The 18,295-nt window shown below is 37.3% G+C and overlaps 1 protein-coding gene across 1 annotated transcript in view; it reads right to left on the reverse strand.

Moving 5' to 3' along the window:
* Nucleotides 1-18,295, reverse strand: part of CWF19L2 (CWF19 like cell cycle control factor 2) — a 152,697-nt gene that overhangs the window by 19,862 nt on the left and 114,540 nt on the right. Inside the window, exons 14-16 of the mRNA XM_065945197.1 lie at nt 11,741-11,857; nt 5,226-5,381; nt 641-721 (exon numbers count right to left, since the gene is read on the reverse strand). Of these exons, the coding sequence (XP_065801269.1) occupies nt 641-721; nt 5,226-5,381; nt 11,741-11,857 (354 nt within the window). The remainder of the gene's footprint in view (nt 1-640; nt 722-5,225; nt 5,382-11,740; nt 11,858-18,295) is intronic.

The raw sequence follows: 18,295 nt of genomic DNA on the forward strand, positions 1-18,295 counted from the left end.
ATATTAAAAAAAAAAAAAAAAATGCAAAAAAAAAAAAAAAAAAAAAAAAAAAAATAAAACGTGACCTGAAAATCAAGATTAAACTATGAAGCATGGTTAGTAAAGTCTCTAAAAGAAAAATGTATTTATAATCTAGCTCAACTACTATTTTAAAGGAACATAACAGTGAACCTATGTATAAGCACCTACACCCTCAAAACAAGAGCGAGAAAGAGAGTTTTAAACTCAAAACAGGATCTTTAGGAAAGAAAAATGTTTTTCTCATTACAAATTCAGTAACAAGAAAGCATCTTTCCTCACTTGGCCCACAGAGTCAGAGAATCTCATAAGAAGAACTTTCATGGCTGAGAATCTCATAAGAAGAATTTTCACGGCAGTCTTATGGCTGTCATAACCAATTATAAGAACTACAATTGCAGAGGGCCGGAAAATCAGGAATAAATATTCATATAAGCCATTAAACAAATAAGGATTTCCTAGACCAGGTACGATGAAAATAATTTCTTCTTCATCTGTAGAATTATATTTACTTCAACTCTGGTCACTGAGCCAAATGGTCTCTTTCTCAAATAAGATATGGAAATTACAAAGATTCTAAACAGTAGGGTTATTTCTTTTATTAAGAAAAAGTAATACTTACAGACTTTCTGATGTCTTTTGAAGAGAGATCAATCAATTTCTTGTTTATAGACCATTCTTCATCAGATTCCATTATGGCTTTCTAAGAAATAGCCATTTGTTAATGAAAATATACAAGTAAATACAAAGAGGCAGTTTAAAAATAAAGTAGTACAGTGAATTAGCTATAGGGTATAATATACATGTTAGGTTATTATTTTGAATGAATTAAGCCTTTAATTTCTGTTACTTAAAATTGCAATTTCTTGATTTCATGCAAGTCTGATCTTCAACCAAACTGATTCTATCTTACTCATTCTATACTCCTGTACATCAAAATTCACAATTTTCCTACTCCATTCATAGCATGTATGCATGCTCAGTCATTCAGCTGTGTCTGACTCTTTGCGACCCCGTGGACTGTAGCTTGCCAGGCTCCTCTGTCCATTACATTATCCAAGCAAGAATACTGGAGTGGCTTCTATTTCCTCCTTCAGGGGATCTTCCCAAACCCAGGGATCGAATCCATGTATCTTGCAGCTCCTGCATTGGGAGGCAGATTCTTATTTATTTATTTATTTACTTACTTATTTTAATTGGAGGCTAATTACAAGTACACAAGTAATGCAAAAAAGAAATGCAGAAAAGCAAAATGGTTGTCCGAGGAGGCCTCACAAATAGCTGTGAAAAGAAGAGAAACGAAAAAGCAAAGGAGAAAATAAAAGATAATACCCATTTGAATGCAGAGTTCCAAAGACAGCAAGGAGAGATAAGAAAGTTTTCCTCAGTGATCAGTGCAAAGAAATAGAGGAAAACAATAGAATGGGAAGGACTAGAGATCTCCTCAAGAAAATTAGAGATACCAAGGGACCATTTCATGCAAAGATGGGTTCAATAAAGGACAGAAATGGTATGGACCTAACAGAAGCAGAAGATATTAAGAAGAAGTTGCAAGAATGCACAAAAAAACTATACAAAAAGGATCTTCACGACCGAGATAATCATGATGGTGTGATCACTGACCTAGAGCCAGACATCCTGTAATGAGAAGTCAAACGGGCCTTAGGAAGCAACAATATGAACAAAGCTAGGGGTAGCAATGGAATTCCAGTTGAGCTATTTCAAATCCTAAAAGATGATGCTGTGAAAGTGCTGTACTCAATAATATGTCAGCAAATTTGGAAAACTCAGCAGTGGCCACAGGACTGGTAAAGGTCAGTTTTCATTCCAATCCCAAAAAAAGGCAATGCCAAAGAATGCTCGAACTACTACACAATTGAACTCATCTCACACACTAGTGAAGTAATGCTCAAAATTCTCCAAGCCAGGCTTCAACAATACGTGAACTGTGAACTTCCAGATGTTCAAGCTGGTTTTAGAAAAGGCAGAGGAACCGGAGATCCAATTGCCAACATCTTGGATCATCGAAAAAGCAAGAGACTTCCAGAAAAACATCTATTTCTGCTTTATTGACTATGCCAAAGCCTTTGACTGTGTGGATCACCACAAATTGTGGAAAATTCTTAAAAGGATGGGAATACCGGACCACCTGACCTGCCTCTTGAGAAATCTGTATGCAGGTCAGGAAGCAACAGTTAGAACTGGACATGGAACAACAGGCTGGTTCCAAATAGGAAAAGGAGTACATCAAGGCTGTATATTGTCACCCTACTTGTTTAACTTATATGCAGAATACATCATGAAAAACATTGGGCTGGATGAAGCACAAAGTGGAATCAAGATTGCCAGGAGAAATATCAATAACCTCAGATATGCAGATGATACCACCCTTATGGCAGAAAGCAAAGAAGAACTAAAGAGCCTCTTGATGAAAGTGAAAGAGGAGAGTGAAAAAGTTGGCTTAAAGCTCAACATTCAGAAAACTAAGATCATGGCATCTGGTCCCATCACCTCACGGGAAAAGATGGGGAGACAGTGGAAACAGTGTCAGACTTTATTTTTGGGGGCTCCAAAATCACTGCAGATGGTGACTGTAGCTATGAAGTTAAAAGACACTCCTTGGGAGGAAAGTTATAACCAACCTAGACAGCATATTGAAAAGCAGAGATATTACTTTGCAAACAAAGGTCCGTCTAGTCAAGGCTATAGTTTTCCCAGTAGTCATGTATGGATGTGAGAGTTGGACTATAAAGAAAGCTGAGTGCTGAAGAATTGATGCTTTTAAACTGTGGTGTTGGAGCAGACTCCTGAGAGTCCCTTGGCCTGCCAGGAGATCCAACCAGTCCATCCTAAAGGAAATCAGTCCTGAAATTTCACTGGAAGGGCTGATGTTGAAGCTCAAACTCCAATACTTTGGCCAACTGATGCGAAGAACTGACTCATTTGAAAAGACCCTGATGCTGTGAAAGACTGAGGGTGGGAGGAGAAGGGGATGACAGAAGATGAGATGGTTGGATGGCATCACCGACTCGACGGACACGAGCTTGAGTAAACTCTGGGAGTTGGTGATGGACAGGGAGGCCTGGCATGCTGCAGTCCATGGGGTTGCAAGGAGTAGGACACGATGGAATGACTGAACTGAACTGAACTGAATTACTTTACAATATTGTGGTGGTTTTTGCCATACATTGACAAGAATCAGCCATGGTGCTACATGTGTCCCCCGGTCTCAAACCCTCCTCCCACCACCCTCCCCATCCCATCCCTCTGGGTTGTCTCAGTGCACCAGCTTGAGTGCCCTATTTTATGCATCTAAGTTGGACTGGTCCTCTATTTCACATATGTTAATACACATGTTTCAATGTTATTCTTTCAAATCATCCCACCCTCGTGGGAGGCAGATTCTTTACCACTGAGCCACCTGGGAAGCCCACTCAATTCACATACATCAACTCAAAGAAATTCAATTTGCTTTATTGCTCTTCTTTGACTATAACAACAGCTATTCATGTGCTTTCTGGTAACCAAATACTTGAACTACTTCTGGTTACAGAAAAAAGGAGTAAAATTGTATGGGGAAAAAAGACACAGAAATGGAATTATAAGACTTTTCTAAGCTAATTAATAATGACTAACATTTATTATAAAAAAATATCTAATAGAAATAAGCACTAGGATAATAAGTATAAAATACTCTCATTTTTATATAACATCACTATAATGAAGCAAATTTAAATGTGAAATTAACATTCAAGTAAGCACAGTGTACTGCTATTCCCTATTTAAAAGACATGTGTTTCTTGTGTTGACACTATAATATAGTACATTTGATAGAAAATTGAAGACAAATCAAACACATCTTTAATATGAGAGTTAGTATAGGAAAGTGATACATCATTCTTCTAAAAGATGATACTTCTGTCACCCACCACTGAGCAACAGTAGCTGCTTATGTTGTGCGCTATATACTTCAATACTTACATTCCTAATCTAGTACTCTACTGAGGAAGCATAAGGGAAAAAGAAAAGAAACTGAAGAAAAGCATAATAATCTCTTTCTCAATTGATTTTGTTTAACACAGGACTGATATGCAGTTGCAGATTATCTGGCTTGTTCTTCTGCACTTTAATAGCATGACATTTCCAAGCAAACAATCAGATTGTTTTTCAAAATTTCTACAGGAAAAGTAGATTTTCACCACCTTATCAACCTTAATAGGTTTTATAATTCTTTTTTAAAAATAATCCTTTTTACTGGGATTTGCAGTCCATATTAATTAAACTTTACCACCCTACACTGTCTTAACTTTGCAAGTTTCTATCACCTCAACAAAACATTATCTTTTCTGAATGTAGATGTTACAATCCCATATATGGTTCTACATTTACAAATTTATATTAGTCTATAAATTATACTGCACCCAGGTCAGTATTAAACACAGGTTATTTAGTTAAACCTGCCTGAACATTATGGGCTTTCCTAGTGGCTCCATGGTAAAGAAACCACCAGGCCAAGCAGGAGATCCGGATTCGATCCCTGGGTCAGGAAAAGGAGAAGGAAATGGCAACACACTCCTGGGAAATCCCACTGACAGAGAAGCCTGGCAGGCTACAGTCCTGGGGTCACAAAATAGTCAGACACGGCGTAGTGACTGAGCACACACAGATGCATGCTCGAACATTATAATGAAACCTAATCATTTAAGAACACTAATCATTTATTGTAATTTTTAAAAATGCATGGCAAGGTTAGATCTTGGTTTCTTTTTACAAATAGCATGATGAAATATTAAATACTAAGACAGCAGTAACTTATCTCAGCAATTGTAATTTGTACTATTTGCATATAACTATCTCTGGCTCTGATGAACTTCAATGGTAAGTTTTGTAGAGTTATGACTATGATTTTGACTTGAAAGTACTTCAAGGTAAAACTCTGATTTTTCATTTGACAAATTAACATAGAAATTATAAATCACTATTTGATAGTATATTCACACTTACAAATAAGCATGCTTTTAAAGGTCAAAATTTCAAATTTCTTTCTTCGAAAATTTAAACAGCAGAATTTTTGTGCTTTACATCATTTCTTAATGATATAAAATTGATAAGTATATAGGAGAAAAATATCAGAATAAAGATAACTGTATTCATAAAACCATAATACAGTAAAAAATAAATATGTGTGTAAAGACTATTATAAATACCTTAAAATAGATGGGAGCCATATCACCCACTTCCTTTGGGAGAGGAATACATTCATAAACCATATGGTACTGTTTCTTCATGTTCACATTCGTTTCTAAAAAGATACAGTCCAATCCTTTATCTTCAAACATTTTCACCAACGATTTTCTAAACATCTGAAGAAAGCAAAATGGCTAGGTAAATAAAGCACTGATAGGAGATTCAAAATATGAAAACAATAAAAAGTGTAGCAAATTCTTTTAAAATAAAAAAGAAATATTAAACAATGGTGGAATTCTATAATGTTACCTTATAGTTACTTTACTTTCTAAATCTACCACATTTCACATAGTTAAGCAACATTTTTTTTAACTGAAACTCACTCTGCTCAGTATTATGTATATATCGCAAACAGTTTCAGTAAACTAAGAAAAGGAAGTGATAAAATCAAAATTACATGGTAAATTACATAGAACTAATAGTAAAATCATACAAAAACATCCAAAAACCAAAAAAAAAGTACTCTGAGCAGGTAGGCATCCTTAAATTCAGTGAGACAAGCAGAATTCACTTCCAATTGTTTTCTAACCTCAAAGTAACTTCATTTGCTGGTACCCTTTATATGTGTGCTGATCCTTACCTTGCAAATTTTCATTCAGCATATTTCCTAGAGATTCAACCAGGTTATGTTAAGACCCTGCCTAGTTTCTGCCACGTGGAGACAGCAGTTCAGGTTTGCCATTCAAGCCTCTCTTGACACCCAAAACAGGGAAAGGATACAAATTACTGCTGGGTAGAGGGTGGGAGTTCCAGATTCCCATGAGGTCTCCTCTGACTATTTAATACTGATCCCTCGTCACTATTCTATTTTTCACTCCTTTTATAAAACAAGAGCAAGTAGGGAAAAAAACAATCAAATAAAGTAACTTGACATGAACTAAAATGCTACCTAATAAGCAACAGATAGAGGATTCACTACTCATTTCTAACCACAGCTAAGTGTAAGTTCAGCATAGTCTCTTCACTTCAGATAATCTGCTGCTGAAGTCTTAGCTAATACCTATGGTCTCATAGTAGGTGACTGTTAGCTAAATCATTATAGATGATTACAGACAATTGGTTCCCCCTTTAAAAATTGTCTGACTTTGGTATTATACCTTCTAAAATCACATAAATGGAGACAATGTACAGACAATATAGTTAAATTATGATAAAAAAATAATAAAACATAGGTATAAATATCTACATGATAATATTGATCATTTCAATTTTATACCTTCCATGCCTCCAATCTGTTATCTATATATAAAAATGCTTCCCCCTAAAGGCTGTGTTCACTAAATTGTATCATTTTTTTCTTCTTGAGCAAACAAGAAGAGTAAACTTGCCCATATCTCTGGGACTTAAGTGGGGCCATGTTTAGTTCTGGGTAATGGATATGGAAATGATATGTGTTTTTTAAAAGAGTTATCAGGGTCCTCCCAGTGCACCAGTGCACCCTGAGGAGTCGGGTGGAGAGGGAGGTGGGAGGGGGGATCGGGATGGGGAATACGTGTAACTATATGGCTGATTCACGTCAATGTATGACAAAACCCACTGAAATGTTGTGAAGTGATTGGCCTCCAACTAATAAAATAATATTTAAAAAATAAATAAATAAATAAAAGAGTTATCAAAAGGTGGTGTGTCTTCCCACGTCTATTTTCTTCAAACCAAGGGTGTGAAAGAGAAGAATTCCACCACAGGAGAAGCTTATCATGGAAGAAATCTGAATGCCTGAATTACTTCTTGAAGGCAAACTTCCACAATGGATGATGATGTAAGAAATTAACTTTAGCTGTCTCAACGTATTGTGAATTCGGTGCTGTTTGCAACAACAGTGAAGAAGATACCAGTGATATAACTCAAGCTGTTTCAGACAAATCAGAAAGTGACAACAGATAACTCTATTTTCTCATTCAATTATATCCCAGATAGTTATCTTCACATGTTTAATGATACATGTACAAAACAAAAACCAGCCAAATGGAAAGTATGTTTGACTTTATAATATAGTTTTAAAAATTGTCTTTCTTTGTTAACTTGGCACAACTTGTGAATTTTTATTTATTATGCATATTTTCAATTAATTGTTATTTATTGAGTAATCACATAGTTCTGTGGTGAGAATTTTATAACATTAGAAAGAGGAAAATAATTACTAGAATGGAACTATATACCTGAAAACCACTTTTTTAAAAAAATGAAAAAGTAGATTAAATACAATAGCAACAACAATAAAAATTTAGATACTCTAAAGATTATCTAATAAATTCTTTACTTCAGATTTTTTCATAATTCTCTTCTGGTTTAACTGTTAGATCTGGACAACAGCAAATAAGACAGACTTAAGATGTCATGATTATAAATGAAACCTTAAAATCACTAAATCAGTAGTGATGCAAAAATAGTTCAATATTATAAAATGTATAAACATCACCTATAGCCTCAAGGAGGACACACACACACACAGTTTTAAGTACTTCTCCATACTTCATTTGGTACTTTTAAGTACCATATGAGTTTAATGGTATAATTTCAGGTTCAGTTCATTTCAGTTCATTTACACAGTCGAGTTTGACTCTTTCTGACCCCATGGACCGCAGCATGCCAGGATTCCCTGTCCATCACCAGATACTGCAACTTGCTGAAACTCATGTCCATCGAGTCAGTGAGGCCATCCAATCATCTCATTCTCTGTCATCCCCTTCTCCTCCTGCCTTCAATCTTTCCCAGCATCGGGGGTCTTCCCAATGAGTCAGTTCTTTACAATAGGTGGCCAAAGTATTGGAGTTTCAGCTTTAGCATTAGTCCTTCCAATGAATATTCTGGACTGATTTCCTTTAGGATGGACTGGTTGGATCTCCGTGCAGTCCAAGGGACTCTCAAGAGTCTTCTCCAACACCACAGTTCAAAAGCATCAATTCTTCGGTGCTTAGCTTTCTTTATGGTCCAACTCTCACATCCATACATGACTACTGGGAAAACCATAGCTTTGATTATACGGACTTTGACTATTACTTTGTCAGCAAAATAATGTCTCTGCTTTTTAATATGCTGTCTAGGTGGGTCTTAGCTTTTCTTCCAAGCAGCATTTTAATTTCATGGCTGCAGTCACCATCTGCAGTGATTTTGGAGCCCAAGAAAATAAAGTCTGTCACTGTTCCCATTGTTTCCCCATCTATTTGCCATGAAGTGATGGGACCAGATGCCATGATCTTAGTTTTCTGAATGCTGAGTTTTAAGGCAGCTTTTTCACTCTTCTCTTTCATTTTCATCAAGAGGCTCTTTAGTTCCCCTTTGCTTTATGCCATAAAGGTGGTGTCATCTGAATATCTGAAGTTATTGATATTTCTCCCAGCAGTCTTGATTCTATCTTGTGCTTCATCCAGCCTGGCAGTTCTCATGATCTACTATGCATATAAATTAAATAAGCAGGATGACAATATACAGCCTTGACATACTCCTGTCCCCAAATTGAGCCAGTCTGTTTTTCCATGTAAGGTTCCAACTGTTGCTTCTTGACCTGCATACAGGTTTCACAGAAGGCAGGTAAGGTGGCCTGGTATTCCCATCTCCTTAAGAATTTTCCAAAGTTTGTTGTGATCCACACAGTCAAAAGTTTTAGCATAGTCACTGAAGTAAAAGTAGATGTTTTTCTGAAATTCTCTTGCTTTTCCTATAATCCAATGGATGTTGGCAATTTGATCTCTGGTTCCTCTGCCTTTTCTAAATCCAGCTTCAACATCTGGGAGTTCTCAATTCATGTACTGTGGAAGCCTGGCTTGGAGAATTTTGAGCATTACTTTGCTAGTATGTGAAATGAATGCAATTGTGCAGTAGTTTGAACATCCTTTTGCATTGCCCTTCTTTGGGGCTTGAGTAAAAACACCATTTCCAGTACTGTGGCCACTGCTGAGTTTTCCATATTTGCTGGTATACTGAGTGCAGCACTTTAACACATCATCTTTAAGGATCTGAAATAGCTCAGCTGGAATTCCATCACCTCCACTAGCTTCTTTTGTGGTGATGCTTCCTAAGGCCCACTTGACTTCACACTCCAAGACACCTGGCTCTAGTTGAGTGATCATACCATTGTGGTTATCTGGATCACGAAGATCTTTTTTGTATAGTTCTTCTGTGTATTCTTGCAACTTCTTAATATCTTCTGTTTCTGTTAGTTCCATATCATTTCTGTCCTTTATTGTGCCCATCTGTGCATGAACTGTTCCCTTGGTAGCTTGAATTTTCTTGAAGAGATCTCTAGTTTTTCCCATTGTATTGTTTTACTCTGTTTCTTTGCACTGATCGCTGAGTAAGGCTTTCTTATCTCTCCTTGCTATTCTTTGGAACTCTGCATTCAGATGGGTCTATCTTTCCTTTTTGCCTTTACCTTTTGCTTCTCTTCTTTTCTCAGCTATCTGTAAGGCCTCCTCAGACAATCATTTTGCTTTTTGCATTTCTTTTTCTTGGGAAAGGTCTTGATCACCATTTCTTGTCCAATGTTACAAACCTCTGTCCATAATTTTTAAGACACTCTGTCTATCAGACCTAATTCTTGAATCTACTTATCCCTTCCACTAAATAAAAGAAAGCTATTTGATTTAGGTCATATCTGAATGGCCTAATGGTTTTCCCTGCTTTCTTCAATTTAAGTCTGAATTTTGCAATAACAAGTTCATGGTCTGAGTCATGGTCAGCTCCTGATCTTGTTTTTGGTGACTATATAGAGGTTGCTCATCTTCGACTGAAAAGAATATAATCAATCTGATTTTGCTATTGACCATCTGGTGATCTCCATGTGTAGAAAGGTCTCTTGCATTGATGGAAGAGGGTGTATGCTATGACTAACGCATTCTCCTGGCAAAACTCTGTAAGCCTTTGCTCTGCTTCCTTTTCTACTCTAAGGCCAAACTTGTCTGTTACTCCAGGTATCTCCTGACCTCTTATTTTTGCATTCCAGTCCCCTATGATGAAAAGGACATCTTTTTGTGGTGTTAATTCTAGGAGATATTGTAGGTCTTTATAGAACCGTTCAACTTCAGCTTCTTCAGCATTACTGGTCGGGCCATAGACCTGGATTACTATGATATTGAATGGTTTGCCTTGAAAACGAACAGAGATCATTCTGTCCTTTTTGAGACTGCACCCAAGTACTGCATTTCGGACTCTCTTGTTCATTGTGAGGTCTACTCCATTTCTTCTAAGGGATTCTTGCCCACAGGAGTAGATATAATGAGCATCTGAATTAAATTCACCCATTACAGTCAATTTTAGTTCACTGATTGCTAAAATGTCAATGTTCACTCTGGCCATTTCTTGTGTGACCACCTCTGATTTACCTTGATTCATGGACCTAACATTCCAGGTTCCTATGCAATATCGTTCTTTACAGCATCAGAGTTTACTTTCACCACAAGACATATCCACAAATGGGTGCTGTTTCTGTTTTGGCTCAGCCTCTTCATTCCTTACGGAGTTATTTCTCCACTCTTCTCCAGTAGCATACTGGGCACCTACTGACGTGGGAAGTTCATCTTTTACTGTCATATCTTTCTGCCTTTTCATACTGTTCATGGGGTTGTCAAGGCAAGAATGTTGAAATGGTTTGCCATTCTCTTCTCCAGTGGACCACATTTTGTCAGAACTCTCTACCATGACCTGTCTTCTAAAGAGACCCATGATTAGTCTCTTATGAAGTCTTAAAATTTTCATGGTTTCTAATTAGGGGTTCTTATAACCCCTATTCACTTGTCAACCATTGGAAAAACAAGTGCTTTTTTTCTTTCTTCCTGTTTTGGTGAGTATAAGGTCTTGAAATCATTTAGCAGCAATTTCACCCATATTGTGCATTTCAATTTCTTAAAGATTCACCAACCACCCCCCACTCCCCCAACCACACACACACAAAATCCCTGAATCCAAATGTCAGCCAGGCTATAAGGGAAACGTGTGGAAATTTAGCCTGGTAACAAAATCATGACAATATCACAGTAGTAGAAAATGTCAATGCCATTATAGGAAAATATGACAGTCACTAAGTATAAATCACTGTCTTCCAAAAATCACCTTTTATTATCTGAAAACATCCTTCTTTTTGGCTGTAATTTATTAGCTTACCTTGGCAAGAATGATTATTTCATGTTTAACAAAAGCAATTATTAGAAATCTTACACTGATTTTTATTTTAAATAAATATAATTAGTTGGTCAAACTTCATTTAGTAGACAAAAGCTATCAGTTGTATACCTGAAACGAATACATTATATGACAATCGTATCTCATTAGAAGTATTTGTTTAAAGCTTTCAATAAAGTAAAAAGGTAGTGAGTGGTGATAACATCATGACCCACAGGTATACACAACTATGGAAATGTATATAAATTTAGAGTGTAAAATCTTTGAATGAAGGTATAAAACTTGTTAGAACTTGTCACAATCGTGTGTAAAAATTGTTCTGGATCATAACAGAGATCATGAGCATTATCATGCTGACCTGAATTTCCTCCCAGATGTCTTCATCCAGTAAAGTAGCTGCCCTATGGTGCTGCAGAGGGACTATCAAGCAGTGTCCTTCAGTAAGCGATCGTACATTGGGTAAACATAAATAAACCTGTGGGGAAAAGAGATGCAAAGGTGAAATGCTACTGCTAGTCATTCTCAGTTCTGAAAGACGAGCCCCTCGTAGGTCAATATGGCTAGCATGTAATAAAATATATCTGTTCATAATATACTATACTTTAATATTTGGAAGATATTCACAAGTTAAAATTTTAAAAGCCATGAAGATGCCTTTTAATAAACCAGAAATTTATTGCAGAAGTCTCAATTTTGACTAAGATACCTCAAAGATGACACTTACCAAAGGGAAGAATGATAAACATTTTATCCCTCATTTGAGAAAGCTACATGTCTTCAGAGCCCTTGAAACAACACAAATTTTGCAAAAAAAAAAAATATATATATATATACAAGATCTGGTAATGATACGGAAGTTAAACTGATGCCTATTAATCATTAGCTAAGAAAAAGAGACATAACTTCTACATGGCTTTACAGCACTGGTTAACTTCTAATTATTTATATACATGTGTTACCTAGAAGCTGGCACTATTTCTCCATTTTACACAAACTGTATTATTTTAAAAAAGGTCAAAAAGGTCAATTACTATACATGTAGAAAGCAAAAGGTGTTCATAAGGACCATAAGTATTCTTCAAAGTGGCTTGATCTTATTTTCTGTAACTTTTTGGTTAGGTTTTAGCTAGAAAAACTTTATATAAGAGAATTAGCTGAATAACATTTATCTATTAACTGATTAGTTGCTTTAAAATAATGCAAATTTTAAATTCTTTGGTATTTGAGTGAAGAACTAGGAGTGTATATGAATATGGCTATATATACTTAAATTTACAGTTAAATCACAACAATATTCACAATTAAAAGCAATATCAGGAATAAGCACTGGAGACGTGACTAAGATGGTAGAGTAGGAAGACCCTGTATTCACTTCCTCCTACAGCCACAACAAAACCACTACAGAGCTACTAATTACAGAGCAACTATCTATAAGAACCACCTGAATACTAGCAGAAATGATATTCTGCAACTAAATACATAAAGAAGAAGCCACAACAAGATAAGTAACAGGTGAAGATATACTATCGTTAGGACATACATCCCCAGGTCAGCAAGAAGACTATGATAGTCATAGAGGTCCTCCACAAGGAGCAAGGAATTTGAATCCCACATTGGGCTCCCAGGCAGGGGGCTTGCACCATGAAGATAAGCTCCCAGAATGTCTGGCTTTGAAAGCCTTCAAGGCTTGCATATGAGAGAGATCCCACAGGCAATAGGAAACAGGGACTCCATTCTTAAAAGCTGCATGCAAAATCTCACAGTCTCTGAGTCATAGAGCAGAGCCAGTAGTTTCAAAGTAGCCTAGTTCAGATCCCTCCCACTTGCCGACCTTCCAGTGCCTCTGAGAGAGGCAAGAAGTGATTGGGACTATCCTTGGGGACAGAGAAGCTGGCGGCAGCCATTCAAGGCAGCTCATTCTACCTCATTTACCAGCATGGGCAACCAGTATCTCAAATCTTCCCTCTAGCTTATTAGTGCCAAGGACCAGGCCTGCCCTGCAGCAAGCTAGCACCAGCCCCAATCCTGCCGGTCACGTGTGAACCTTTTGGGAAGCCTACGCCACCCCAAATCAGCAAGACAGCAGCAGCCGTAGGCCCTACAGGGTGACACAGCTAACCATGAGGAAAGCCTACCATGCACTCCAGCAGGCCTGCAGTCATACCAAGAGGTTACTTCTAAAGATGGGAAGAAGTAACTGGTCCATGTAATAAAGAGAAATGAAACTGAAATTTGGGTGATGAAAGAAATGCTCCAGGTGAAGGAAGAAGACATCACATCAGGGATTTCCCTGGTAGTCGAGTGGTTAAGAACCTGTCTGTCAATGCAGGGGATTCAGGTTAGATTCCCTGGTCCAGGAGGAATCCAGATGGTGCAGGACAACTAAGCCTGTGTGCCACAACTAGCGAGCCCACGCTCTGGAGCCTGCACACCGCAGAGCCTGTGCTCTGCAACAGGAGAAGCCACTGCAGTAAGAAGCCTGCACACTGCAACCAGAGAATACTCCCTGCTCACCGCAACTGGAGAGAGCCAAGCACAAAGAAGATCGAGTACAGCCAAAAATAAATACATGAAAAGAGTGGCTTCGTTATTTAAGAAAAACATAACCTGGCGGGGGGGGGGGGGGGGGGCAGGGAACCACTAAACAAAGATAAGCAATTGATCCAATAGTTCAAGATGATGATTATAAATATGCTAGTGAAACTTCAGAAAAGAAGGGATGAACACAGTGACAATTTCAAAGAGAAAATATAAAGAACCGAAGAGTACTAAAAGTTTAAGAACTAAAATGAAAGTATATACTAGAAGGAATCAACAGTACATTACATGATACAGAGGAACTGATCAGAGAGCTAGAAGACAGTAATGTAAATCACTCAAGCTGAGGAACAACAACAAAAAAAAAGGATTTTAACAGTGAGACTAGTTCACGAGAGACCTCTGAGACAACATCAAGCATACTAATATTCACATTATAGGTATTCCAGAAGAAGAAGAGAAAGAACAGGGGTAGAAAATCTAGTCAATGAATCTAGTCAATGAAATTATGGCTCAAAACTTCCCTAACCTTAAGAAGGAAACAGATATCCAGTTATAGAAGAACAGAAATTTCCAAACAAGAGGAATGTGACATGCCTGCACAAAGAAAGATTATAATTAAAATGGCAAAAATTAAAAATGAAGAAAGAATCTTAACAGCAGCAAGAGAAAAGCAACTAGTTACATATGATGTAACTCCCATAAGGCCATCAGCTAACTTCAACAGAAACTGCAGGGCAGAAAGGAACTGCATGATATCTTTCAAGGGATGAAAAGAAAAAACCTACCGCCACAATACTTGGCAAGGTTATCATGCAGGTTTGAAGGAGAGTCAAAGTGTTTTACAGACAAGTAAAAGCAAAAAGAGTTCAGTACTACTGAAGAGGCTTTACAAGAAATAATAAAAGGACTTAGGGGCTTCCCTGGTGGCTCAGACGGTAAACAATCTGCCTACAATGCAGGAGACCCAGTTTGATCCCTGGGTTGGGAAGATCCCCTGCAGAAGGGAATGGCAACCCACTCCAGTATTCTTGCCTGGAAAATTCCATAGACAAAGGAACCTGGTGGACTACAGTCCACGGAGTTGCAAACAGCTGGACATGACTGAGTGACTTTCACGAAGTAGAAAAGAAAAGCCCATAATAGAAGAAAGAAAATTATGAAAGGAAAAAACTCACTGGCAAAGGAAAATATATATTAAAGGTCAAAGCTAGCAGGAAGGTTAAGAGATGAAAGTAATAAAATCATCCATATCCACAGTAAGTAGTTAAGGAATACGCAAAACAGAAAGATGTAAAATATGACAACAAAAACATTAAACATGGGGGTGAGGGCATTAAAATGTACTGTGGTTAGAATGAGTATAAACTTAATAGATCATGAATTTAAAACAATGATTTTATATTTACATATGTGTGTGGGGTAAGTGCTCAGTCATGTCTGACTCTGCAATTCCATGGACTGTAGCCCACCAGGCTCCTCTGTCCATGGAATTCTCCAGGCAAGAATACTGGAGTGGGTTGCCATTTCCTACTCCATGGGATCTTCCTGACCCAGGGATACAATCCACATCTTCTGCATTGGCAGGTGGATTCTTCACCACTGCACCACTTGGGAAGCCAATTAGTATATATATGTAAATATAAATGATGCTACATATGAACATAAGGGTAAGAAAAAAATAAACTAATATTTTTGTTTTGTTACCATAAAATTTTGTTTTGTTACACATGAAACTTTAATATACATATATATACACAAAAAAGAAAAAAGAGTCCAAATGTAACACTTATGCTGTTCAGTTGCTAAGTTGTGTCCAACTCTGTGTGACCCCATGGACTACAGCACACCAGGCTTTCCTGTCCATTACCTCCTGAGTTTGTCCACTGAGTCAGTGATGCCATCCAACCATCTCATCCTCTGTCATCCCCTTCTCTTGCCCTCAGTCTTTCCCAGCATCAGGGTCTTTTCCAATGAGCTGGCACTTTGTATCAGGTGGCCAAAGTATTGGAGCTTCAGCTTCAGCATCCGTCCTTCCAACAAATATTCAGGGTTGATTTCCTTTAGAATTGACTGGTTTCATCTCCTTTCAGTCCAAGGGACTCTCCAGTCTTCTTTAGCACCACAGCTTGAAAACATCAATCTTCGGCCAGTAGTCTTCTTCATGGTCTAACTCTCACATCCGTACATGACTACTGGAAAAACTATATCTTGACTATATGGACTTTTGTTGGCAAAGTGATGTCTCTACTTTTTAATATGCTGTCTAGGTTTGTCATAGCTTTTCTTCCAAGGAGCAAGTCTCTTAATTTAGTGGCTGCAGTCACTGTCTGCAGTGATTTTGGAGCCCAAGAAAATGAGATCTGTCACTGTTTCCATTGTTTCCCCATCTATTTGCCATGAAGTGATGGGACTGGATGCCATGATCTTCTTTTTTGAATGCTGAGTTTTAAGCCAGCTTTTTTATTCTCCTCTTTGACCTTCAAGATGCTCTTTAGGGATGAGATGGGAAGGGAGGTGGGAGGGGGGGTTCAGGATGGGGAGCACATGTACACCCATGGCAGATTTAAGTCAATATATGTCAAAACCAATACTACGTTGTAAAGTAAAATAAATAAATAAATAAGATGCTCTTTAGTTCCTCTTCACTTTCTGCCATTAGAGTGGTATTATCTGCATATCTGAGGTTGTTGATATTTCTTTTGGCAATCCTGATTCCAGCCAGTGCCTCATCCAGCCCAGCACTTGGCATGATGTATTCTACATATAAATTAAATAAGCTGGGTGACCATATACAGCCTTCACGTATGCCTTTCCCAATTTTTAACCAGTCCGTTGTTCCATGTCTGGTTTGAACTGTTGCTACTTGACCTGCACACAGGTTCCCAGGAGGCAGGTAAGGTGGTCTGGTATTTCTATCTCTTTTACAATTTTCCAGAGTTTGTTATGATCCACAGAGTCAAAGGCTTTAGCGTAGTCAAGGAAGCAGATTTTTTTTTGGAATTCCCAAAATGGATATCACACTAAACACTAAAGAAAGTTATCAAATCATAAGGAAAGAGAACAAATGGAGAAGAAAGGAACAAAAAATAACTATAAAAACAATCTGAAAACAATTAACAAAACAGCAATAAAGAAACAGAGCACCTAACTGGGTATAAAAACAATAATGATATAAATGCTGCCTAGCAGAGATTTACTTCAGATCTAAAGTTACACACACATTAAGTGAGGAAATTGAAGAAGGTATTCCATACAAAATGAAAATCCATTTATAAAAAAGAGTCACCAAATTGGGCATGCAGAGAACATATACCAATATAACACAGCCATATATGACAAACTCACAGCCAACATTACACTCAATAGTGAATAGCTGAAAGTATTTTCTCTAAGACCAGGAATAAAAAGAATGTCCACTCTTACCATCTGTCTTTAGTCACAGCAATCAGAGAAGGAAAAAAAAAAGGATACAATTGGAAAGGAAGAAGTAAAACTGTTTGCGTGACATGACACTATACATAACAAATTCTAAAGATGATATAAAAAAATCTACTATAATAAATGAATTCAGTCAAGATGCAGGATAAAAGATTAATATACAGAAATCTGTTTTTCTATTCACTGATAATGAATAATCAGAAAAGAAAACAATAAAATAATCCCATATAAAGCTGCATCAAAAAGAAGATAATACCTACAAATAAACTTCAACTAATCATGTGAAAGACCTGAAGTCTGAAAACTATAGGACATTAATGAAGGGGAGCGATGATACAAAGAAATGGAGAGAGATCCTGTGTTCAAGAATTTGTAGAAGTAACATGGCTAAAATGTCCAAATTACCCAAAGAATCTAAAAGTTTAATGCAATTAATATCAACATAATCATATTTTTTTAAAGAACTAGAACAAATAATCTTAAAATTTACGTATAGAAACACAAAAGACCCAGAATAACCAGAGCCATTTTGAGAAAAAAGAACAAAACCGCAGGTGCCACGCTCCCTCAGTTCAGCTGATACTGCAAAGCTACAGTAAAGTCACAACAGTATGGTCCTGGCACAAAACAGGCACGGATGAACAGAAGCAGAATAGAAAGCCCAGAAATAAACTGTGAACCTGCGGCCTGTTAACCTATGACAAAGGAGGCAAGAATACACTGTGGAGGAAAGACGGTCTCCTCCATCTGTCCTGAGGAGTGCTGGGAAAATTGAACATCTATATGCAAAAAATGAAATTAGAACACTTTCCTGCACCATATGAAAAAATGAACTCATTATGGGACATAAATGGAAGACCTAAAGCCATAGAATATTATAGGCAGAACCCTGACAAAAATCATGTGGTACATTTTTGGATCAGACTCCTATGAC

This window comes from Muntiacus reevesi, chromosome 9 (assembly GCF_963930625.1).
Source record: "Muntiacus reevesi chromosome 9, mMunRee1.1, whole genome shotgun sequence".
In the NCBI taxonomy this organism is placed as follows: Eukaryota; Metazoa; Chordata; class Mammalia; order Artiodactyla; family Cervidae; genus Muntiacus; species Muntiacus reevesi.